A 25136-nucleotide genomic window follows, 5' to 3' on the forward strand; every position below is an offset into this window, starting at 1 on the left:
TCTGGCGCTGTGAGGCAGCAGTGCTAACCACTGTGCCACCGTGCCGCCCAAATGTCTAAGGTGGGATGTCTAAGGTGGGAAAAATGTGTGTTCAGGTCCCCCAAAATGATCTACTTGGGCCACAGAGTTAACAAAATTGGGTTACATCCATTGGAAGATAAAGTGAGAGCAGTCAAAGGTGTCCAGGCTCCCATGGCTGTCCAGGAGCTTAGGTCATTTCTAGGATGGTAAATTATAATGGAAAGTTCATATATAACCTGGCATCCATCCTGGCACCTTTGCATCCTAAATTGTTTTAGAAATGGTTGCATAGTCAAGCCACAGCTTTCAATAAAAGACAGAAATAGCAATCATCCTCTAGAGTGTTGGCAAACTATGATCCCAAGAAGGATCTAATATTAAACTGAAATGCCTCACGATATGGCATTGGGGTGCTATTAACTCATTGGTGGCCCATTTGACACGAATGCCAATTAAGTTATGCATGCAGGACTTTGACTAATGCAGAGTGTATATTTACCTAGAAAAAAAATGAAGGATTCGTGGTCACATTTGGAGGTAGGAAGTTTGATGAATACCTTCATGAACGAAATTTGTGATAATCACAGACCAGAAAACGTGACTTGATCTGCATGAAGAGGACAAGACAGTGGTGCCCATAGCTTCAGGCTGTATTTGGCAGTGGGCTGTAATGCGAAATGCTTATAATTTTAAGTTAGAACACTTTCTGGGAGGCTGAGTAATGAACGTGGATGCATTGAGCTGCCTCCCATTAGCGGATATACTATTCATGGTATTCCTAATGGAAGAGTCTGCAATGATATTAAAATTTCTGGACACATTCCTGGCTGCAGCCATCAATATCAAACTTTGGACACAGAAAGATCCAGTCCTTTTCAAACTGAAACAATTTGTATTAATGAAACCAAAAGTCCATAACAACCAGAATTGAAACATTTTTGGACCTGGAGAGACCAGCTCATGAAAGAAGATGGTATTTTGTTATGGGAACAAGACTGATTGTTCCAAGCAAAAGTAATCACCAAATAATGTCTAAATTCCATCAGGGCCAACCAGGGATCTCCAAAACGAAGACATTGGTAAGAAGTTTTGCCTGGTGACCAGGCCTGGATGCAGACATAGCTACATTGGTGGAGCAATGTCTAGAGTGTCAACAAGGACAGAAATTACTGCCAGCATCATCCACAGGAATGGCCAGGTAAAATGTGGATTTGGTTGCATGTCGACTATGCAGGTCCTTTCATGAGCTCAATGTTCGTAGTCATTGTAGGTGCCCATTCAAACTGACTCAATGTACATAAAGTCAAACGCTGGATAACTATAGAAAAACTGCACACATCTTTTCAAACACAGTGAGTCTTGAAATTGTTAGTCACAGATAATGGGCCATTGTTTACCAGGAGACTTTGGGTATTTCTTAAAGTTGAATGGGATTTGACATAAGTACAGCTCCATACAACCCATAATTCAATGGTCAAGCAGAAATGGCGATCCAAACTTTAAAGGCTGATTGAAAGAAACAGCCTACAGCCTCACCAAGCTGCTACAATTCTTGTTTGATTAAAGGATCCCCATATGCAAAAACAGGGATAGCACTGGCAGAGTTGTTAATGGGTAGAAGATTCGCACCAAGTCAGATCTTCTCTTACCTCGGGAGAGGGTGAAACAGCATCAGGAATTCAAATGCCACACCAAAGACTCTGCCAAGTGAAAGAGAGTTTGATACAGGAGATGGTATTTTGTGTATGGCCTCACATGGATAAGGGGTATAGTCATGTGTATTCAGGACCAGGGATGTGTTGAGTTTCAGTAGGTTTGATTGCCCTGAATAAGCATGTTGACCTTACAAGAGCCATGAATTTGCAAACAATGTGGGAGCATCATGTGCCCTGCCCCTCGGAATTTTTGGAAGTACTGCTGGAATTCATGAATTTACTCTGTCAAAAGTTTTTGAGTCCTCTGAATTAGAGTGATGGAAGTAGCCACCTCAATGCTTTTGCCATTGGAAGAAGAGACCAAGGCACTCTAAGCACAAGAGTTGAATTCCTATGCATTGCATCCTGCCCATGTTAGATGCAGAGTCAAAGAAACCTGACCCGGTGCTAAAACGCTCCAAGAGACTCACAAAGAGAAAGGACTGACCTATGTCTGTGGACTCAGAGAGGGGAAGGATGTAGAGACTGTAACACGATCAGCTAACTGGAACTCATACAATATGAATTCCCTAACTGGGACTTGGAATATGGTCCAATCAGGGTGGCCTGGCTGACATAAAAAGGTTGAGTGTCAGGGCTGCCGCCACTCTGGTGGTGTACGATAGTCAAGGACTGTTCACGTGAAAATAAAGACTGACTTGGTGACGGCCTCTGTAGAATCATTTCAATGAGAATCAATTGTCCTTGGTAATTTCAGGTTTCTTGGAAAGAGTAGAAATTAATGGCAAATAACACTGACAATCAAATGATCAGGATGATAATTTAATGAGCAGTAACAATCAAGCAAAATGTTGAAAGAAGTAGTTTCCTTTCTCTTATGTCACCTCCTTCTCTATAGAGCAGGCCACTTTTTTGTGCCTTTAAATGATTCAGCCATTTAGAAGGATAAACACTTGAACAGTTATTGTCAACTAATGTTCTCTGACATTCCAACAAATACCAAAAAAAGCCATTAAGCTATCTGGAGACACATACATTTGCATTTTGAAATATTTCAATAAATAAATAAATAAATAGAAATAATATTTCTCCAAAAGTTGTAAATCCTCTTTGAAATATCTCAATTTCAGTACTAACCTGCCAAACAGGATCAGTGTGCTTGCCCGATTTAGGTGAACTCTTGTAAGTAGGCCCTGTAGCATTTTCCATGATATTATAGACAGCAACACAACCATCATAAAAGCCAACAGCTATCAGATGAGGATACATATTGTGGAAATCCAGGCATAAGACACTGCTGTCTGAACTATATTGGTATTCAGGGTGGGTAGGATTTTTCAGTGAGAATACGAGAAGCATGCCACGGTTCTGTTTCATAAAATCATCTAAGAGTGAGGGAGAAAACAATAATTAATCTTTCATGAACCAAAGTAGAAGATAAACAAACTTATTTACAGATATTAAGGGCAAGATTCTTTTCCAAAACAGTGGAGATCCTGCCATTGGGTGATGGGTGACCAGCAGACATGGATGAAAAGCAGGCTCAGGTGAGAGGTAGGACATCTCCACAATGTTGCCATGAGAATCAAGGAACTAGGAGAACAGAAGAAGCTTTAACTAAATAGAGGGGAGTAGAACTCTAGAACAAGCAAACAAAGGCATTGCTGCCTCACATCGCCAGGGAACCGGGTTCAATTTCAGCCTCAGGTGAAAGTCTGTGTGGAGTTTGCACATGGGCGTGGGTTTCCTCCAGGTGCTCCAGTTTCCTCTCACAGTCTACGATGTGCAGATTAGGTGAATCGGCCATGCTAAAATGCTCATAGCGTTCAGGGATGTGTAGGTTAGGCGCATTAGTCAGGGAAAGTGTAGAGGAATGGGTCTGGGTGGGATACTCTTCGGAGGGTCAGTGTGGACATGTTAGGCCAAATAGCCTGTTTCCACACTGTAGGGATTCTATTCTATGGTTCTAAAGACTTCCAAAGGAAAAATAATATGGCATCATTACCTTGAGGTAATAACACTCAAGTGTGGGGCAGGAAGGGACAAAGTATACAAACATTTTAAACAAGGTAGCAAATAGGGTCAATAGGGAAAATGGTAAAAAAGACAAAATTATGGATGTTTATATAAATGAACATAGTCTTCAAATCAAAATAAATGAGTTAACAACACAAATGGAGGTTAATGTGTATGACTTTAAAGCTCACTTGTATGGTTACATGGATAGTGACAGAGTAGCTCACTTCAGCTAGAGCTCATCTGCTCTTTCTGTTCCTTTTCTTTTCTTCTCTCTCTTTTCTTTCTCTATTCTTTTTCTTCTTTCTTCTCAGCCTGAGACTACATGCCTCAGCACAGACTCGAACTTTCGGCCATGGACTCCTGGCCTCAGCACAGACCCAGCATGGCAGACTCCCAACCTGGTGAGGCATCCTCCTGCCTGACAAGACAGTCTTTTGGCCCAGCGTGGCATCCTCTTGGCCTGACGTGGCAGAATCCCAGATTCAGCACAGACCCAGCATGGCAGTCTCCCAACCTGGTGAAGCATCCTCCTGCCTGACAAGACAGTCTTTTGGCCCAGCGTGGCGTCCTCTTGGCCTGACGTGGCAGAATCTCAGATTCAGCACAGACCCAGCATGGCAGCCTCCTGGCTTGACATGACATCCTCCCAGCCCAACCTGGCATCCTCACAGCCCGACATGGCATCCTGCCAGCCTGGCATGGCTATCTCCCAACTCTGCATGATGATCTTTCAGCGGCCCAGCATGGTCTGATCTTGAGTGGTCTCCTGGCCTTGAGCACAGTCTGGAGTCAAGGCTCACTGCTGACTGGGTGCTAGGTGCCAACATAAACTGGATTGGAATGACCATTGTTTTAATTTTTTAAAATTTTTCTGTCTTCTAATTTATTCCTATAATCTGCAAAGCTGGACTTCTTATTTCTTTATTTTTCTATTTTTTTTCCCCAAAGAACTTGAACGGCAGAATTTGTACCTCGGTACTTTTGTACCTAAGATGGCGCCATAAGTGGCGAGTTGTAAACTTTTCACTGTACTCATGTGAGTACATGTGACAAAAATGCTAATTCTAATATAAAGGAAAACAAAGCTGGTAACTAAATATTTATGTGTATGGAATGTTTTGAAAGGATAGGAAGGATGGACAGTATGATGGTGTAACTTTGTTAGTATGAGATGAAATATTTATGGTCAGCCAGTGATGCCCATATCCAACAAAAGAATAATTTTAAAAAATGCAACAGCAAGAAATGATTTTGGATGAGAAGACAAAAAAAAATCAGTGGAGCATGAAATAGTAAGGAGAAGAAGACACTGTTAGAAGTCGTCTATAGATTACCTAACATTAGCTTTATTGGAGGACAGAAAAAAAAAGGCACATTAAAAAGACATTAATCATGGATGACTTTAACCTTTATGTAGATTGTGAAAATCAGAACTAGTCATCAGGAAGAATTCATAGAGTGTATTCAAGACAGTTTCCTAGAACAATATGTTGAGTGCCCAACCTGGGATCATGGTAGTTTGCACCTTGTAATGCATAATGAGACCCCTTTAATAAATGATCTCAGAAGCAGTGACCATTACATGGTAGAATTAAAAACCCAGTTTGTGAGTGAAAAATTTTGGTTGGAAATAATTGTACTGAACTTAATCAACAGTAAGTACAAAGATTTGGCTGCATTGAAAAGCAGATTGGCATCAAAGATAGTTGACGAACAATGAAAAGCATTGAAGAAAAAAATACAAAAAATGAACTTTAAATGTTGGAGCAGTATGTTAGCAAGGATTGAGGTTTGGTTACCTAATGGAAGACAGAGTTAGGATAATGGTGGGGAAGCTTTTTCCACTATGGCAACCTGTAACTGGTGATGTGATATGATTTGATTTATTATTGTCACGTGTTGAGATACAGTGAAAAGTATTGTTTTGCATACTATCCTGGCAAATTGTATCATACATAAGTACGGAAATGTGTTGCTGGAAAAGCGCAGCAGGTCAGGCAGCATCTAGGGAACAGGAGAATTGACTTTTCGGGCATTAGCCCTTCTTCAGGAAGAAGGGCTAATGCCCGAAACGTCGATTCTCCTGTTCCCTAGATGCTGCCTGACCTGCTGCGCTTTTCCAGCAACACATTTCCATCTCTGATCTCCAGCATCTGCAGACCTCACTTTCTCCTCATACATAAGTACATCAGGGTAATAGAACAGAATGTAGAATATAGTGTTACAGCTACAGAGAAGGTACAGAGAATGATCAACTTTATTATTTGAGAGCTTCGTTCAAAAATTGGTAACAGTGGGGAATCTGTTCTTGAATCTGTTCCTGAAATTACAGGCCTGTGAGTCTCAGTTGGTGGGTTAGGGAAATCTTTGGAAAAGATTCTTATAGACAAGATCTCTACGCACTTAGAAGCAAATGGACTTATTAGAAATAGCATGGTTTTATGCGGTGGAGGTCATGCCTCACTAACTTGATCAAGTTTTTTGAGGAGGTGACGAAGATATTTGATGAGATTAAAGCGGTTGGTGTTGTCTACATGGACTTCAGTGAAGCCTTTGACAAGATCTCTCATGGCAGACTGGTACAAAAGATTAAATCAAATGGTATCAGAGGTAAGCTGGCAAGATGGATACTGAACTGGCTGAGTTATAGGAGACAGAGGCCAGCAATGGAAGGACACTTTTGGGAATAGAGGGTTGTAACTAGCGATGTTCCACAGGAATCAGTGCTGGTACCTCTGCTGCTCATGATCTACATAAAAGATGGTCTATTTACTAAGTTTGCAGATAATACAACAATTGGTGGAGTTCCTGATAGTGAGGAGGATTGTCAGAGAATACAGCAGGATATAGATCAGTTGGAGGCATGGGCAGAAAAGTGGCAGATAGAGTTTAATCTGGATAAATGTGAGGTGATGCATTTTGGAAGGTGGAAATTATAGATTGAATTGCTGAACCTTTAGGAGTATTGGTATGCAGAGGGATCAGGGTGTGCAGGTCTACAGATCACTGAAGGTAGCAGCACAGGTAGATAAGGTAGTAAAGATGGCTTATGGCATGCTTGCTTTCTTTGGAAGGAGCATTGAATATAAAGATAGACAAGTTATGCTGCAACTGTATAGAACTTCAGTTTGGCCACACTTGGAATATTGCACATAATTTTGCCCGAAACATTGATTTTCCTGTTCTTCGGATGCTGCCTGACCGCTGTGCTTTTCCAGTACTACTCTAGGATGTTGACTGGTATGGGAGAATTTAGCTATGAAGAGAGGTTGGATGGACTGGGTTTGTTTTCAGTGGAAGGCAGGAGATTGAGGGGCGACCAGAAAGAAGTTGTGAATGGTATGAATAGAGTGGAAAGTATGAAGCTTTTTCCGAGGGTGGAGAGGTTAATTACCAGTGGACACAGGTTCAAGGTGCTAAGGGACAAGTTTAAAAGAGATGTGCAAGGTACGTTTTTTACAAAAGGGGTGGTGAGTGCCTGGAACACGTTGGCAGAAAAAGTGGTGGAAACAGATACAATAGCCGCATTCAACAAGCACCTGGATGAACAAATGAAGAGGAGGGGAATAGGGGGATACGGATCCTGTAAGTGAAGACAATTTTAGTATGGAAGGGCAAAATATATTGCCGCAGGCTTGGTGGGCTGACGGGCCTGTTCCTGTGCTGTATTGTTCTTTGTTCTTTGAATCTGTTGGTATATGTTTTCAAACTTTTGTATCTTCTGCCTGATGGAAGAGGGCACAATTGGGGTGGGAGGGATCTTCGATTATATTGGTTGCTTTCCCAATGCAGCAGTGTATATAGACTGAGTCAATAGATTGAAGGCTGATTTGCATAATGGACTGGGCTATATTCATAATTCTCTGCAATTTCTTCTTGTCTTAGGCAGAGCAGTACCAAGCTACGATACATTCAGATAAGATGCTTTCTAGGCTACACCTATAAAAATCTGAAAGAGTCATTATGAACATGCTAAATTTCCTTAGCCTTCTGAGGAAGTGGAAGCATTGTTGTGCTTTCTTGAGTGGGGCTACAACTATTTACAATATACATTCATGATTTGGATAAGGGAAGTTAATGTACTATAGCATCAATTTAACAATGACATGAAAATAGATGAGAGATCAAGTCATGAGGATGACATAAGAAATCTACAGGAAGATGTAGATAGGTTAGGTGAGTGGGCAAATGCCTTGCAGATGAAATATAATATGGAAAAATGTGAGCTTATGCACTTTGGTAGGAAGAATAGTGGAGCTAAATATTATTTGAATGAAGAAAGACTGCGGCAGGCTCAACACCGAGAGAGTTAGAGGTCCTTGTGAATCACAAAAATCGAGCATAAAAGTTCAGCAGGTAACAGAGCCAGAGAGTCATGGAGTCATAGAGTCATAGAGACGTACAGCATGGAAACAGACCCTTCAGTCTAACCTGTCCGTGCCGACCAGATATCCTAACCCAATCTAGTCCCACCTGCCAGCACCCGGCCCATATCCCTCCAAACCCTTCCTATTCATATACCCATCCAGATGCCTTTTAAATGTTGCAATTGTACGAGCCTCCATCACTTCTTCTGGCAGCTCATTCCATACATGTACCACCCTCTGCATGAAAATGTTGCCCCTTAGGTCTCTTTTATATCTTTCCCCTCTCACCCTAAACCTATGCCCTCTAGTTCTGGACTTCCGGATCCCAAGGAAAATGCTTTGTCTATTTATCCTATCCATGCCCCTCATGATTTTGTAAACCTCTATAAGGTCACCCCTCAGCCTCTGACGCTCCCGATAGTTCAAATATTCAACCTCTCCCTATGGCTCAAATCCTCCAACCCTGGCAACATTCTTGTAAATCTTTTCTGAACCCTTTCAAGTTTTACAACATCTTTCCGAAAGGAAGGAGAGCAGAATTGCACACAATATTCCAACAGTGGCCTAACCAATGTCCTGTACAGCCACAAAATGACCTCCCAACTCCTGTACTCAATACTAAAGGAGAGCATACCAAATGTGTTCTTTGTTATACAAATTAAAAATTGGCCTTTATTCTAAAGGGAATAATTATAACAATAGAGAGGCTTGCTAAAACTATGCAAGACATTAGTTAGAACACACATTGATTACTATGAACAGTTTGATCCCATATTCAAAGGAAAGATGTACTGACATTAGAGACAGTCCAACATACATTTGGAGGCAGATGTTCGCAGGTAAAGGGACGGCTGGAAAATGGGAAGCCTTCACATTGATTACTATGAACAGTTTGATCCCATATTCAAAGGAAAGATGTACTGACATTAGAGACAGTCCAACATACATTCACTAAGTTGATCCTAGGTTTAGAGCGATTGTGAGGACAGGTTGAATATAATGCAATGATACTTTATTGAGACATACCAGAGATTTGACAGGCTAGATACAAATAGGTTGTTTCCCCTTGTCAAAGAGTATGAAACTAAGTAATACAGTTCAGAGCAAGGACTCTCTCATTTAAGTCAGAAGTGAGGAGGAATTTCTTCCCTCACAGGATAGTGAATCAGTGAAATGCTTTATCGCAGAGGGCTGTCAAGGCTTGATTATTAAGTATTTCAAAGCTATGATAGACAGATTTTTAATCAGTAAGAGATCTTTTTGAATAATAGAGCAGATTCAATGGACTGAATGGCCATACATTTGCTTTTGTGTCTTAGTCTCTTATGGCTTAAGGAGGCAATTAAGATCTGTAGCCCTGAGCTGTGAACTAACAAGATTGGCAAGTTGGCTTTCTGCTGACCATTCAAAAGACCAAGAACTCTGACACTTGAGAGCACCAACAAGAAAGGTGAACATGCTGAGGTAACATTTTTATAATTGACCAAGTAGGAAGGGCACAGGAAACAGATTTGAGTCCGTCCGTCCGTATTGGGTTTTACAGGAATATCACTCCATAACAGCAGCCCCTTTTGAGGCCTTGGAATATTTGGCTTCAATGCACTCCATAAGCACAAGCAGGCCATTTTTCTCTTGAGTCTGCTCCGCCACTCAATGATATCATGGCTGATCAGATAATCCTCAATTCCACTTCACTGCTCTTTCTTCACAACCTTTAATTCCCAGAATGATTAAAACTTTATGTGAGCCTCAAATATACTTAAAATTCCAGCCTCAACAACCTTGGCAAATGGCTGGTAGTCTTCCATACAGCTGGCAACCTCCTCACATCACAGCTGGGCATACGCTCTGCCATTGACAACATACTTGTAAGGAGAAATAAACTTGTAAGTAGATTTCAGCTATCTGTAAGAATAATAGGGTAGTTATGGTCAGGGTTTTTAACTTTCCAAACATCGACTGGGACTGCCATAGTGTTAAAGGTTTAGATGAAGAGAAATTTCTTAAGTGCGTGCAAGACAACTTTCTGATTCAGAATGTGGATGTACCGACTAGAGAAGGTGCAAAACTTGACCTACTCTTGGGAAATAAGGCAGGGCAGGTGACTGAAGTGTCAGTGGGGGAGCACTTTGGGGCCAGCGGCCATAATTCTATTCGTTTTAAAATCGTGATGGAAAAGGATATACCAGATCTAAAAGTTGAAGTTCTAAATTGGAGAAAGGCTAATTTTGACGGTATTAGGCAAGAACTTTCGAAAGCTGATTGGAGGCAGATGTTCGCAGGTAAAGGGACGGCTGGAAAATGGGAAGCCTTCAAAATGAGATAACAAGAATCCAGAGAAAGTATATTCCTGTCAGGGTGAAAGGGAAGGCTGGTAGGTATAGGGAATGCTGGATGACTAAAGAAATTGAGGGTTTGGTTAAGAAAAAGAAGGAAGCATATATCAGGTATAGACAGGATAGATCGAGTGAATCCTTAGAAGAGTATAAAGGAAGTAGGAGTATACGTAAGAGGGAAATCAGGAGGGCAAAACGGGACATGAGATAGCATTGACATATAGAATTAAGGAGAATCCAAAAGGTTTTTACAAATATATTAAGGACAAAAGGGTAACTAGGGAGAGAATAGGGCCCCTCAAAGATCAGCAAGTATCCTTTGTGGGGAGCCACAGAAAATGGGGGAGATACTAAATGAATATTTTGCATCAGTATTTAATGTAGAAAAGGATATGGAAGATATAGACTGTAGGGAAATAGATGGTGACATCTTGCAAAATGTCCATATTACAGAGGAGGAAGTGCTGGATGTCTAGAAACAGTTAAAGGCGGATAAATCCCCAGAACCTGATCAGGTGTACCTGAGAACTCTGTGGGAAGTTAGAGAAGTGATTGCTGGGTCTCTTGCTGAGATATTTGTATCATCGAACAGTCACAGGTGAGGTGCCGGAAGACTGGAGGTTGGCAAATGTGGTGCCACTGTTTAAGAAGGGCGGTAAAGACGAGCCAGGGAACTATAGACCGGTGAGCCTGATCTCAAAGGTGGGCAAGTTGTTGGAGGGAATCCTGAGGGATAGGATGTACATGTATTTGGAAAGGCAAGGACTGATTCGGGATAGTCAACATGGCTTTGTGCGTGAGAAATCATGTCTCACAAACTTGATTGAGTTTTTTGAAGAAGCAACAAAGAAAATTGATGAGGGCAGATCAGTACATGTGATCTGTATGGACTTCAGTAAGGCGTTCGACAAGGTTCCCCATGGGAGACTGATTAGCAATGTTAGATTTCATGGAATACAGGGAGAACTAGCCATTTGGATACAGAACTGGCTCAAAGGTAGAAGGATATGGGCCGGGTGCTGGCAGGTGGGGCTAGATTGGGTTGGGATATCTGGTCGGCGTGGACAGGTTGGACCAAAGGGTCTGTTTCCATGCTGTACATCTCTGTGACTCTATGCAAGTGGCCTGTGTAAATGCCTTTCAATGGGCCCTTAATGTTTTGAAATGATTTCCAAATTTACTTTGAGACAAATGTGTTCTGCTGTCCTAAGCACTGGAAACCTACCTGTCAGCAAGAGTGCATTGGGAGCTACCAACAGCTCCTGTCTCATAGCCTGTCATCTGGTGCCCAGTGAAATTCTGTCCCCAATTTCACTATTAAAGATTTGGAATTATTTTCGGTACAAGAAAATAAACTTAAATAAACACTGCAAAACTTCTTCAAGAATGATTGTATATCAAATGTGTAGCAAAAGAAAATGTTCAAGTAGTGGCAAGTTCCACACTTTAATCATTATATGCAGAGGGACCAGATTTTCAACAGTTCAAGCCAAGAAAAATTGAAAAGGAGAAGATAGATTTTTGAATAGTAAAGGAATTAAGGATAATAGTGTGTGGGCAGGTAAGTGGAGCTGAGTTCACAAAAAGATTAGCCATAATCTTATTGAATGGCACAGCAGGCTCCAAGGGCCGGATGACTTACTCCCACTCCCGTTTTTTATGTTCTTATGATATTCACAAGTTTTAGCAAAACATGTGTTGTGACATTGAGAGATCATTCTCCAAACAAAGATGAAAATATAATTTAAGTCAGACATCACTGGTGCAAGATGTTACTGTTGAAAAATATATATTTTGTTTTCAGAAAGTTCTGGTGAAGTAAGCATTCAAATATTTGGATAATGTAATTGGGTGTAATTAATGTTTCCAATGAGCAATGATTTGAGATTTCAGGTGAGATTAATTAATATACGCTTCTCACCTATCAGAAAATAAAGCACAATTTGTTTAGAAAAAGTTTTCTTTGTGGGTACTCAATTCAATTTGGCCTCAGACAGGAAGAGCCAACATGAGCCCCAAAAATGTGCATAAACTGACAGCTGCTGCTTCTTCAGTGAAGATGGGGTAAAAACAGATGAAAGTTAACAGCAAGGCCAAGTGATGAGGAATCACAGAATAAACAGAAGTTTAATGAACAAAAGGAAAATATTAAAATAAAACAAGTTATCTAAACATAGAATACAAATTGAAAATCATAAAACATTGTAAAAACCTGTCTCATCTATACCATAAAACCACCACTGTACAATTTTACATCCAGTGAAACTACCCCACTACCTCAAAATTTTAAATTCGACTCACCAGAACTTCCCCAATTCACTGCTTTGAACACTGAGGTATTCTTAAATGAATGTTCACAAGGCTGAAGTCTTAGACTTTCTCAGTCTTTTCAGAACCTGCTGATTTCTGACCAACCACTCCAGGTCTGGAAGTTATAGCAACCAACTTTCTACCAAAGTCATTTATTCCTTGAACTGTCCCATTCTCATTTCAAGTCATGTCTCCTTCCAAGAAACTGTTCATAAACTTCTACTCTCTAGGTTTCCAAAACTAAAACTAACCTAAACTAGTTTAATTAAAATGGCAGAAGGATATGAACCTATAGAGAGAGAGACAGAAAAGAGGGGGCAAAGGGCAAAAACAAGAGAATGACAATAAGCATACAAGAAAGTGGAAAAAAAATCATAGAAATAGATCTAGTGAAAAAGCAGCCTGTTTTGTTGGGAGGTAACTGCATAACCTTGACAGTTTGTGGGAATCATCTTTTATGTAGTTAACACAGAGTCTCTTGGAAATGTTTTCAACTTGTTTTCTGCACAACAGAATATCTGGAAAAATACTGAAAGTACTACAAAATGTGAGACAGCATGTAACCAGAACAGTATTAATATCAGGCACTTTTTCCCACTCCTTGGACTTTTCCTGTCAGATCAGGTTCATGAGACTGGTGCCATGAACCTACACTCTCAGACTGGAGTTTGTGAGGCGAGTGCCATGAAACCTGAGATAAAGCTCCAAGTGCCAGCCGTCCAATGTCCCCGGCATAAAGACAAGGCAATATGACTCATTAGTTTAAATATGTATAAAGTATACTAACCTAACAGATTTGCTTATAGTTTGTGTGTGTAAAAAATGTATATTAAGTAGATTAAACTAATAAATTAGCTATATATTTAATTGCACATATCTTCATGTAATCATTTTGATCAGATCTTAAAAGAACCCATTCAGGTCCTAACAGCTTAATAATACGGGAGTAAGCTTGCAGGGAACATTCAAGAAAGATTAGTGAAGACAAATGTCGGTCCTTTTGCATAATGGGGAAGTTATAATGGGGAACTTAGAGATGACAGACCTATAGGATACATATTTTAGTTCTGTCTTCACAAAGCAGGAAACAAATAATGTCACAAAAAATTTGGCGAATGAGGACCAAGTGAGATGGAGAAATCAAAGCAAATCAGTATCAGCAGGGAAATGGTTTTGGGGAAACTGATGAAATGAAAGGTCAATTGATTCCCAAGGTAGTGATAAGCAATATCCCAGTGTACTTAAGAAAGTGATTGTAGAAATAGTGGATGCATTGGTGGTCATCTTCCAAGATTTTGTAGATTCTGGAACTGTTCCTGTAGATTGAAGGGTAGCTAATGTAAACCGACCAATTAAAAAAGGAGGGAGAGATAAAACAGGGAAATTACAGGTGTGGCAGGCTTTAAAGAAGGCAAATGATATGCTGGACTGCATGTCAACTGTGCAGGTCCTTTTATGGGTTCAATGTTCTTCGTCATTGTAGACATTCACTCAAAGTGGTTGGACGTGCATAGGATCCATTCATCAAACACTAGAATGACAATTGAAAAACCGCGTGTTATTCAAAGCATGCAGTCCTGGAAGTGCTGTCGCAGATAACAGGCCATCATCTAGCCACAGGGAATTTGAGTACTGTATTTCTTAAAGTTGAATGGAATTTGACATAAAAGAACACCACCCATGATCCAATGGCCTGGCAGAAAGAAGCAGTCCAAACTTTGAAGGATGGCTTGAGCAAACAGCCTACAGCCTTGCTAGATACCAAGAGATAGCACCGGCAGAGTTGCTAATGGGTAGAAGATTCCACACCAGGTTAAGTCTGATCTTCCCAGACCTGAGAGAGGGAGGGAGGTGAAACAGCATTAGAAATGTCAATCCAGACACAAGACTCTGCCAAGCAAGAGAAAGTTTAATTCAGGGGATGAAGTTGGTTTAAGAATCAGAGAAATGGCCCAAAAATGGGTAAGACGCATGGTCAATGCAAGGTGATGTAGAAAGTGCGGATGAGTGCAACAGTCCTGAACAAGCATGTGGAGCATATGAATTTGCAAATGGTGCCAGAGCAAGACTTGGCCTACCCCTTGGAGCAGTCGGAAAGGCTGCTGGAACCGTGATTGCACGTTGTCCGTCAAGCATTGTTGAGTCTTCAGAAGTAGTAGACTTGACGCCTTTGCTGCTAGAAGAAGTCTGTGAACCTCTACCAAGGTGTTTCTGCACAAAAGGCGAGTCTCCATGTATTACATGTCACCTGTAATGGATGCCAAATTGGAGGAAACTAACCCAGTGCTAAAATACCCCAGGATGCTCTCCAAGATAAATGGAGGGCGAGGGATGTAATGAGGGATGTAGATGTAGGTACACTGGGATATTGCTTGGGGATTGTAATGAGCCAGTTTGACCTCATAGAACAAGTTCCCATGGAGCCCTGCCTGATATATAAAAAAGGGAGTTTCAGAGATGCTGACACTCTGGTATCTGAGGAGAAAGTGAAGACTGCAGATGCTGGAGATCAGAGGTTAAAAATGTGTTGCTGGAAAAGCGCAGCAGGTCAGGCAGCATCAAAGGAGCAGGAGAATCGACATTTCGGGCATAAGCCCTTCTTCAGGTACTCTGGTACCTGACTCTGAATGAAGCAGTACTGAAGATGATGACTATTCATGCATAAATAAAAGGAGACTTGGTGACCAATACTTGAAATATCAGCATTCATCAGCTGTCCCTCAATTTCTGTATGATGTCACTTCAAGGTCATGAATATTGGCTATGGGCTTTCATGTGACTCAACATGATAATTTCCATGTGACTCAACAAGCAGAGGCCACAACAAAAGTTTTTTTTTAATACAATGAGTTGTAATGTAGCAGATGCAATAGTAGCATTCAAAAGAAAATTGAATAATATGGCAAAGTAGAAAATAGAATTAATGTCAGACCACTGCCATGCTGCCCCCTTGTGGAATATAAGTATTGTTGGTAGCCAATGTCGCCCTAAAAAATCGTTTCCACTTTCTATCATGAACACATTTTACTTTGAGCAAAACATTGAGTTGAATGGGGGGGGGATACAAAAGCTGGAAGATGGGATTAATTGAATAATTTCATCAAAGATTAGGCACAGGCAAGATGATTAAATGGCTTCCTTTTGCGCAAAATCATTCTATGATAACAGAGTCAAACATATGCTTGGTTTTAAGGAAGACCATGTGTTTACTTTCTCAGCAGTTTAGTGATAGAGTTAAATTGGCAGTGTAAGTCTGGAATCGGTATTGGACTTGTCTTTAGTTCCAGTCAAGATGCAGCAGAGCAGGATGGTCCAACCAGAGCTTCTCCGCTCCTTCTGTTTACTTCCTGTTTTCCTCTTTTTTTTCCCCCTCTTGTTCTTTCCTGAGGTACAGTGGGCTGGAGGCTTGCGCTGAGCAGGGCTGACCAGCTGGCTGGAGGCCCAAGCGATGTGGGGACGGCCAGTGGGCTGGAGGCCCAAGCAATGTGGTGATGACCAGTGGGCTGGAGGCTCAGGCAGAGTGAGGACGTCCAGTGGGCTGGAGGCTCAGGCAGAGTGGGGACGGCCAGTGGACTGAAGGCCCATGCAATGTGGGGATGACAGTGGGCTGGAGGCTCAGGCAGAGTGGGAACGGCCAGTGGGCTGGAGGCTCAGGAGAGTGGGGAGGGCCAGTGGGCTGGAGGCCCGAGCAATGCAAGGACAGCCAGTGAGCTGGACGCCCAAGCAATGTGGAGACGACCAGTAGGCTGGAGGCCACAGAAATACAGGGATGGCCAGTAGGCTGGAGGCTCGGGCAGAGTGGGGAAGACCAGTGGGCTGGAGGCTCAGGCAGAGTGGGGACGGTCAGTGGGCTGGAGGCCCAAGCGGAGCGGGAATGCCCAGTGGGCTGAAGGCCTGAGCAATGCAGAGATGGCCAGTGGGCTGGAAGCTCAGGCAGAACGGGGATGACCAGTGGGCTAGAGGCCTGAGCAATGTGGAGATGACCAGTGGGCTGGAGGCCAGAGCAATACAGGGACGGCCAGTGGTCTGGCGGCTTGGGCAGAGCGGGGACAACCAGTGGGCTGGAGGCCCGAGCAACGCAGGGATGGCCAGTGGGCTGGAGGCCCGAGCAATACAGGGACAGCCAGTGGGCTGGAGGCTCGGGCAGAGCGGGGATGACCAGTGGGCTGAAGGCCCGAGCAATGCAGGGACAACCAGTAGGCTGGAGGCTCGGGCAGACCAGGGATGACCAGTGGGCTGGAGGCCTAAGCAATATGGAGACGACCAGTGGGCTGGAGGCCAGAGCTATACAGGGATGGCCAGTGGGCTGGAGGCTCGGGCAGAGCAGGGACGGCCAGTGGGCTGGAGGCTCAGGCAGAGTGGAAACGGCCAGTGGGCTGGAAGCCTGAGCGATGTGGGAACGGTCAGTGGGCTGAAGGCTTGAGCAATGCGGGGATGGGCAACGGGCTGGTGCTTTGGGCGGAGGGGGGATAGCCTGTGGGCTGGAGGCTTGGGCAGAGCGGGGACGACCAGTGGGCTGGAGGCCTGAGCAATGCAAATGCAAATGCAAAATCACCCCAAAGGCTTATACATATGCGCACGCACATACACATGAGAGCCAGTGGGCTGGAGGCTCGAGCAATACAGGGACAGCCAGTGGGCTGGAGGCTCGGGCAGAGCGGGGACGACCAGTGGGCTGGAGGCCCGAGCAATGCAGGGATGACCAGTAGGCTGGAGGCTCGGGCAGAGCGGGGACGACCAGTGGGCTGGAGGCCTGAGCAATGCAGAGACAACCAGTGGGCTGGAGGTTCAGGCAGAGCTGGGATGACCTGTGGGCTTGAGGCCTGAGCAATGCAGGGACGGCCAGTGGGCTGGAGGCCCGAGCAATGCAGGGACGACCAGTAGGTTAAAGGCTCGGGCAGACCAGGGATGACCAGTGGGGTGGAGGCCCGAGCAATATGGAGACGACCAGTGGGCTGGAGGCCAGAGCTATACAGGGACGGCCAGTGGGCTGGAGGCTCGAGCAGAGTGGGGACAGCCAGTGGGCTGGAGGCACAAGCAGAGTGGGACAGCCATTGGCTGGAGGTCCGGGTGGAGTGCGGATGGCAAGTGAGCCGGAGGCCTGAATGATGTGGGATTGGCCAGTGGCTGGAGGCTCGAGCAGAGCAGGGACGGCCAGTGGGTAAAGGCCTGAGTGGACTGGATAGCTGTTGGACTGGGGACTAGTGCAGTGGTCAGCCCTTTACTCTGGTCTACTTAAATACTGTAATGCTTACCTGATAGCCAAGTTCGGTACCCATTAGGATGGCCTCAACTGGGATCTTGGGTTCATGTCTCACTTCAGGTAACCTCACTCCACTCTCATAAAAACACTCACAAGCACACAGCTGCGCACATACACACACACAGTCATTGCACATGATCAGATTCACACAGAAACTCTCTCATACACAGCTCTCTCTCTCTCTCTCTCACACACACACACACATGTGTATGTGCGTGCGCATATGTATAAGCCTTTGGGGTGATTTTGCATTTGCATTTGTTGATTTATATTTACAGATACATTCTATTTTGTTCAAAAGCACACAATCTGTAAGCAGTCATAGAACGTAGAAATATACAGCACAGAACAGGCCCTTCAGACCAAGATGTTGTGCCGAGGGTTATTCCTAATCTAAATTAAAATAACCTAACCTACGCACCCTTCAATTTACTGCTGTCCATGTGCATGTCCAGCAGTCGCTTAAATATCCCTAATGACTGCTTCCACCATCACCGCTGGCAATGCATTCCATCATTCACAACTCTGCGTAAAGAACCTACCTCTGACATCCCCGCTATACCTTCCTCCTAATATCCTAAAACTGTGACTCATCGTGCCAGTCAATCCTGCCCTGGGGAAAAGTCTCTGGCTACTGACTTTATCCAAGTCTCTCATTACCTTGTATACCTCGATCAGATCACTTTTCTTCTTCCTTCTCTCCAGAGAGAAAAGTCTGAGCTTAGTCAACCTCTCTTTGTAAGACAAGCCCTCCAGTCCAGGCAGCATCCTGGTAAACTTCTTTGCACCCTCACCAAAGCCTCCATATCTTTCCTATAGTAGGGTGACCAGAACTGTATACAATATTCCAAGTGAGGTCTCAGCAAAGTCTTGTACAGCTGCAGCAAAACCTCCAGCTCTTAAACTTGAGCCCCCTGTTAATGAAAGCCAAAACACCATATGCTTTCTTAACAACCCTATCCACTTGGGTGGCAACTTTGAGGGATCTATGCACTTGAACACCAAACAAAGGTCTCTTTGTTCCTCCACACTGCCAAGAATCCTGTGGCGGCATGGTGGCTCAGTGGTTAGCACTGCTGCCTCACAGCACTCAAAGTAGCCACCCAAGTGGATAGGGTTGTTAAGAAAGCATATGGTGTTTTGGCTTTCATTAACAGGGGGCTCAAGTTTAAGAGCACAGCTACCTGGACTACACCTCCTCCCATCCTGCCCCCTGTAAAAACGCCATCCCATTCTCCCAATTCCTTCGTCTCCGTGTCTGTGTGGGTTTCCTCCGGGTGCTCCAGTTTCCTCCCACAATCTAAAGATGTGCAGATCAGGTGAATTAGCCATGCTAAATTGCCTGTAGTGTTAGATACATCAGTCAGAGGGAAATGGATCTTGGTGGGTTGCTCTTCGGAGGGTCGGTGTGGACTGGTTGGGCCGAAGAGCCTGTTTCCACACTGTGGGGAACCTAATCTGATCTAATCTTAAGCCTGCATTCAGATTTGACCTTCCAAAATGCATCACTTCGCATTTTCCCAGGTTGAACTCCATCTGCCATTTCTCAGCCCTGCTCTGCATCCTGTCTATGTCACGTTGCAGCCTGCAATAGCCCTCAATACTATCAATGGCACCTCCAACCTTTGTGTCATCAGTAAATTTACTAACCCAACCCTCAACCTCCTCATCCAAGTCATTTATAAAAACTACAAAGAGCAGAGGCCCAAGAAGAGCCCTGAGGGACACCACTGACCACTGACCTCCAGGCAGAATACTTTCCATCTACAACCAGCCCCTGCCTTCTGTCAGCCAACTAATTCTGAATCCAGAAAGCCAAATCCCCCTGTATCCCATACCTCCTTACTTTATGAATGAGCCTACCATAGGGAACCTAATCAAATGCCTTGCTGAAGTCCATATACACCATATCCACTGCTCGACCTTCATCGACCTGTCTTGTCACCTCCTCAAAGAACTCAATAAGATTTGTGAGGCATGACTTACTGCTCACAAAGCCATGCTGACTGCCTTCAATCACTATATGCTTTTCCAAATAGTCATAAATCCAATCCTTCAGAATTCTTTCCAAAACCTTGCTGACCACACTCATAAGACTGACTGGCCTGTTACTGCCAGGGATTTCCCTATTCCCCTTCTTAAAAAGAGGAACAACATTCGCCTCCCTCCAATCCTCTGGTACGACTCTCATGGAGAGTGAGGAAGCAAAGATCCTCGCCAGCAGCTTAGCATCCTTTTTTCTCGCTTCCCGGAGCAGCCTAGGATAAATCTGGTCTGGCCCTACTCTCAAGGTAAGTCCCTTTTTAAGTGGGAAAAACTGACCTACGCGCCAGCCCTCGTTTCTTTCCGCCTTCTCTACTCTCCGCTCTGTTCAAAATGGGGGAGAATAGAAAAGCACTAGTGGTAGGGCACTCAATAGTTAGATGAATTAACAGGAGATTTTGTGGTCAGGAACGGGACTGCTGGAAGGTATTTTGCCTCCCCGATGCTAGGGTCCAGGATGTCGCCAATCGGACTTACAGGATTCTGAACGGTGAGGGTGAGCAGTACCAATAATATAGCCAGGGAAGGGATTGAGGATCTGAAAAGTGACTACAGAGAGTTAGTTTGGAAGCTGAAGAGCAGGATGAGTAGAGTAGTGATCTCAGGTTTGCTACCAGTGCCACAAGATCGTGAAGTGAGGAACGGTCAGCAAGTGCAGCTTAACACGTGGCTGCGAGGCTGGTGCAGGAGGGAGGGACTCAGATATTTAGGCCATTGGGATGCTTTCTGAGGAAGGTGGGATGTGTACATGAAGGACAGCTTGGTTCTGGACTGGATGGGCACAAATGTCCTGGGTGGGAGATTTGTTCGTGTGGTTCGGGAGGGTTTAAACTAGTTTGGCAAGGGTTCGGGAACCAGAGCTACATATCTGAGAGAGGGGGGTAGTTGCAGATGGGGCAGTGACAGGATGTAGTGAATCTATCAGGAAGGTTTTTCATGTGATGAAACAAAGTGTGTCTGCTTTAATGCAATGAGTGTCAGAAATAAGAGTGATGAACTTAGATAATGGATCAGTACTTGGGACTATGATGCTGTGGCCATAACGGAGACGTGGGTCCTACAGGGGCAGGAATGGTTGCTAGATGTTCCAGGGTTTAGAACATTTAAAAAGAACAGGGAGGGTGGAAAAAGAGAAGGGGGTGTAGCATTGCTAATCAGAGAGTGCATCACAGCTACAGAAACAAAGGTTGTTGAGGAAGGGTGGAAGTTAGGAACACTAAGGGTGCAGCCACCTCATTGGGGGTTTTCTACAGACACCCTAATAGAAGTAGGGTGATTGAAGAACTCATAGGCAGGCAGATTTTGGAAAAATGCAGATGTGGTAGGGTTGTTGTTATGGGTGACTTCAACTTTCTCAATATTGACTGGAACCTTCCGGACGGTCTCCTATTCAGTATGTGGACAGGCCAATGAGAGGAGATGCCATTTTGGATTTGTTGCTCGGCAATGAACCAGGACAGGTGTCAGATCTCGTGGTGGGAGAGCACTTTGGTGGCAGTGACCACAATTGCCTCACATTTGTCAGTCAGTCCATGTGATATTTTATAAATTCCTAATTTGGAAATAGAATGAGTCTGACTCAAGGCTGGGATACAGACAGACTCCAACCTCACACCTTTAATGTACTGTCTGAGCTGAGGTGTCCCCTTTTTTTTAATAAAGCTTTGTTATCTCAGGAATGTGACTTGAAAGAAGTTCTGGGATTTACATATTAATGAATTGAAACCTGGAACTCCATTCTACGTGATTAAAAACTTAACAGCCATCGAGGTTTGATCAATACATCGCATCAGTTATATGACACTTTGATATTTTACTATAAATTCTGTGTCTTATGATCCTGGCCCACTAGCTACCTAAGGAGCAACACTCTGAAACCTTGTACTTCCAAATAACCTGGTGTTGTATGATTTTTAACTTGGAAATAAAACATTATGCACAATATGGGATGTGGACATTGAATGATATATTTGGATAATATAATCATGTGTATTAGTTTGAACCCGATTGGATAATATAATCATGTGTAAAATCTGAACTTTGCAAACAAGACTGGATAGGAATGGATAAAGTGTTACTTTTTATTGGAAATTATTTTTGTAGGAACAGTCAATTAGAAACATGTTATCTGTAAAACTAATATAAAATCTTTGTTCTTGTGATACAAATTTTTAAGAGGGGAAAGATATAGATAAAGGTGCAACTTTTTCACGCAGAGGGTGGTGCGTGTGTGGAATGGGCTGCCAGAGAAAGTGGTGGAGGCTGGTAAAATTGCAACAGTTAAAAGACATCTGGATGGGTATATGAGTAGCAAGGGTTTAGAGGGATGTGGACCACGCGCTGGCAAATGGGACTAGATTAGGTTAGGACATCTGGTCGGCATGGATGAGTTGGACTGAAGGGTCTGTTTCCGTGCTATACATCTCTATGACTTCAAATTTGAGTTGTATGTCATCTTTGGATATGAACATCTCCCATGAATAAACATATAAATAAAAAAACCTGAGTCTTATCAGGTCGAGGAGGAAATAAAGGGTTAAACTCATCCTAACAATGGTGCTGTGATTTGGATTGGCCCAGACATCTGTAAATCATATGATAATTTATGAGTATCTATTTTTCTAGCTCACTGTGTTTTCTGCTGGTATTCAATAGAGCAGATCCAATCTTCAGGCCAGGAAGTTTAATTAGTGCATTAGATTTGGGTGGTACCCATGCTCACCACAGCACAGTGGCTGAGTGAGATCTGGAATGTGCTGGTGAACTCTGGTGGGACCCAGAAGTTCAAGCCACAGGTCAGCCTGATGTCAGGTCACCTGTGTAGTTGAATAGAGTGGGACCCAAGATATAAAAGGCCAGAGAGCTACCAAATTAAGGGACTTGGTGTTCAACAAAATTCCAAAGTTGATCAGCAAACCCGGTCGCGTGCATGAGCAAATACCAATAAAACATAACGTGGAGGTGTCAGCGTTGGACTGGGGTGGACAAAGTTAGAAATCACACAACACCAGGTTATCGTCCAATAGGTTTATTTGAAAGTACAAGCTTTTGGAGCACTGCATCTTCATCAGATAGCTAGCGGGGCAGGTACATAGAAGACAGCATTTATAAGTAAAAGAGCAAAATATCATACAACTGATTCAATGTATGAGAGAAATCTGGATGGCTGTTAAGTCTTTAATCACTGAAATGGGGATGCAGGTTTCGATTGACTGATATGTAAATCCCAGAACTGTTTTTTCAAGCAGGAATTTATAAAACGTCACACTGACTGCCTACAGATTGTAGCTTTCTGAACAAAATAGAATGTATCTGCAAATACAAATCTGCAAATGCAAATTCATCCCATAGTCTTAATGTGTGTGCGTGTGTGTGAGAGAGAGAGACAGATAGTGTGTGTGAGAGAGAGAGACAGATAGTGTGTGTGCGTGTGCGCGTGTGCTTGATAGAGTGTGTGTGCGAGTGTGAAGTAGTATATGCCTATGAGAGCGTGTGAACGTAAATGTGTCAGGGGCATTTTGAAACCCCTTGTACATGGGAACCCCAGCTTCTGTCACAACTCTACAAATTTTTTTACAGAAACTCAGCACTCACGGATCAGTTGAACAAGGAACATTCCTTGTCACAACAGACATTTCAGCACTCTACACTATCATCTCCCACGATGATAGCATCACTGCAACAACCTCAGTACTCAATATTAACAACTGTCGATCTCCTGGTACCATGCTATCGCTGATCTGTTTCATCCTCAACCGCATCTTCACCTTTGACAACCAGTTCTTTATCCAGACACACAAAACAGCCATGGGGACCAAATTTGCACAATATTTTCATGCACATGTTTGAACAAGACTCCTTTGCTGCACAGAGCTTCTGACCTACAGGATACACCAGATGAACTGATGACATTTTCTTTCTGTGGACTCTTGGCGAGGAGTCACTGAAACGATTCATAACAAGTTTCATCCCATCAGACTACACCTTAGAATCAGTCTCACTCTTGGACACACACATCTTCAGCAAGGACAGACGCCCCAGTACTTCACTCTATCACAAGCCAACAATTAACTTCACAACACTGCACTTCTCTAGTTTCCACCCGAAACATATTAAAGCAGCCATCCCCTACGGACAAGCCCTACACATACACAGCATCTGTTCAGATGAAGAGAAATGCGTCGAACACCTGAAGGTGCTGAAGATGCCCTCATAAGAACAGGATACGATGCTAAACTCATCAATCGCCAGTTCCGACGTGCCGCAGTGAAAAACTGTAACGACCTCCTGAGGAGACAGACATAGAATTAGACTGATAGGGTCATCCAGGAGCGGAGAAATTATGCCATGTTCTTAGCAGCCTGCAATACATTATCGATGAGGATGAGCATCTCTCCAAGATCTTCCCTACGCCTCCACTTCTCACCTTTAAACAACTGCCAAACCTTAAACAGACTATTGTTTGCGCCAAACTACCCAGCTTTCAGGACAATATCAACACTCTACAACCCTGTTATGGCAAACACTGCAAGACATGTCTGAATGTTGACACGGATACTACCATTACATGTGGGACACCAGCCACCATGTGTGTAGCAGGTACTCATGTCATAGAGTCATAGAGATGTACAACATGGAAACAGACCCTTCGGTCCAACTCGTCCATGCTGATCAGATATCCCAACCCAATCTAGTCCCACCTACCAGCACCTGGCTCATATCCCTCCAAACCCTTCCTATTCATATGCCCATCCAAATGACTTTTAAATGTTGCAATTGTACCAGCCTCCACCATTTCCTCTGGCAACTCATACCATACCACCCTCTGTGTGAAAACGTTACCCCTTAGGTTCTTTCTATATCTTTCTCCTCTCACCCTAAACCTATGCCCTCTAGTTCTGGACTCCCTGACCCCAGGGAAAAGACATTGCCTATTTATCCTATCCATGCCCCTCATAATTTTGGAAATCTCTGTAAGGTCACCCCTTAGCCTCCGACGGTACAGGGAAAACAGCCCCAGCCTGTTCAGCCTTTCCCTATAGCTCAAATCCTCCAACCCTGGCAACATCCTTGTAAATCTTTTCTGAACCCTTTCAAGTTTCACAACATCTTTCCGAAAGGA

General features: G+C 43.5%; 1 protein-coding gene across 2 annotated transcripts in view; it reads right to left on the reverse strand.

Moving 5' to 3' along the window:
• dnai1.2 (dynein, axonemal, intermediate chain 1, paralog 2) overlaps window positions 1-25136 on the reverse strand; it is a 298205-nt gene that overhangs the window by 155305 nt on the left and 117764 nt on the right. For both annotated transcript variants that reach the window (XM_043683992.1, XM_043684070.1), the window contains exon 13: window positions 2814-3061. In XM_043683992.1, coding sequence (XP_043539927.1) covers window positions 2814-3061 — 248 coding nt within the window. The remainder of the gene's footprint in view (window positions 1-2813; window positions 3062-25136) is intronic.

This window comes from Chiloscyllium plagiosum, chromosome 1, assembly GCF_004010195.1.
Source record: "Chiloscyllium plagiosum isolate BGI_BamShark_2017 chromosome 1, ASM401019v2, whole genome shotgun sequence".
NCBI lineage: Eukaryota > Metazoa > Chordata > Chondrichthyes > Orectolobiformes > Hemiscylliidae > Chiloscyllium > Chiloscyllium plagiosum.